We start from the raw sequence: 1,346 nt of genomic DNA, 5'->3' as shown, positions 1-1,346 counted from the left end.
CCTTTAATGCATGCAGTAGTAATCTAATGATATAATATCATGTGAAATCCAAATCTGCTACTTAAACCCTGGAGTGCATAATAGATCATAAAATAACACACCATCTTTCACACACACACACTCTTTACCTGCAGTAAACATTTGATTCTCTCTCCTGGAGCCACGATCACTGTAGTGAAGACCCCTGCCAGACAGCCAGACAGGAATATTTGAGTGTGCCTGAACAGAATAAGAATAGAGTCCTTTCACATTATATGGGATTTAGTGACATCTAGTGGTGAAGTTACAGATTGCGACCAACTTAATACTGCTCCTCTTCCAACTCAAAAGCCCCCATCTAGAGCCAGTGTTTCGTTTGTCCCTTCTGGGCTACTGTAGAAATGTGGTGGGTTAACATGGCGGACTCCGTACAAGAGGTCCCTGCTCATTTTAAGGTAACTGGTGATTATACACTAATGAAAACGTGCCTATGAGGCTGTGCTTTGAGCTAAATGCTATGACCCCTTTCTATCTTCAGCTGTCCTATCAAAATAAAGGCATAAAAAGCCCCAAAAACATCTTTCAAAAAGTCATCCTGAAGGGAACATGAATGTGTGAACCACATTTCAGGGTAATTCAGCAGTGGTTCCTAAGCTGGGGGTCGGGACCCCCACTAGAGGTCACCAAAGATTCAAGGGATGCAAGATTAAAGTTGTGCTATAATGCTCTAGAGACCAGGAACAGATTCTGAGACAGTCACCATAAATAAAAAAGATATAAGTGTACAGACACGATCTGTCTCTGGCCTTATTCGTTGTATCTTACAGTTGGTTCAGCTTGGAATACTTTGCAGCACAATCTTTCTCCAAAGCACAATGACAGGAAGTGGAAACAACTTTCAACATACTTATCTTCCCCAGTAAAACTTAACAGAAAACAAATGTCCATGCAGCGCTGCCAGAGAGGGGCGGGAGGGGGTTGTCTGAACAAAAGGGCTCATGGTGGAGGTGGTTTTGAGAAACACAAGGAGTTTACCGGAGGTCTCCAGCACGTGTGACGCTGCCAAAATACATACATATATAGACGGAGGAGCAGATGGGGTCAAAATAAAAGGAGCTGACAGGAGGAGTGGTGGGAGGTGGCGGGGTAATGTGAGGAAAGGGGTGTAGAGGGGGTGTGTTCCTTCATATGAGCGAATGACAGCAGAGGGGAGGGGCGACAGAAGAAACGGTTATATATGGAGCTCGTATTCCAGGTATTACAAACACACTGTAAAAGAAACACTCAAACTCACGTGTGTGTGCATGTGTATGTGTGTGTGTGTGTGTGCGCGTGTGTGCGTGCATGTGTATGTGTGTGTGTATGTG

The 1,346-nt window shown here is 44.3% G+C and overlaps 1 protein-coding gene across 1 annotated transcript in view; it reads right to left on the bottom strand.

The window, feature by feature from the left end:
- si:dkey-150i13.2 (mitochondrial carnitine/acylcarnitine carrier protein) overlaps window positions 1-1,346 on the bottom strand; it is a 9,561-nt gene that overhangs the window by 4,442 nt on the left and 3,773 nt on the right. The window contains exon 4 of the mRNA XM_035657032.1: window positions 129-219. Within this exon, the coding sequence (XP_035512925.1) occupies window positions 129-219 (91 nt within the window). The remainder of the gene's footprint in view (window positions 1-128; window positions 220-1,346) is intronic.

The sequence above is a fragment of the Morone saxatilis genome, unplaced genomic scaffold (assembly GCF_004916995.1).
Source record: "Morone saxatilis isolate NCDOM2014 unplaced genomic scaffold, NCSU_SB_2.0 Contig15, whole genome shotgun sequence".
Classification (NCBI taxonomy): domain Eukaryota; kingdom Metazoa; phylum Chordata; class Actinopteri; family Moronidae; genus Morone; species Morone saxatilis.
This window is presented reverse-complemented; position numbering and strand designations above follow the sequence as displayed.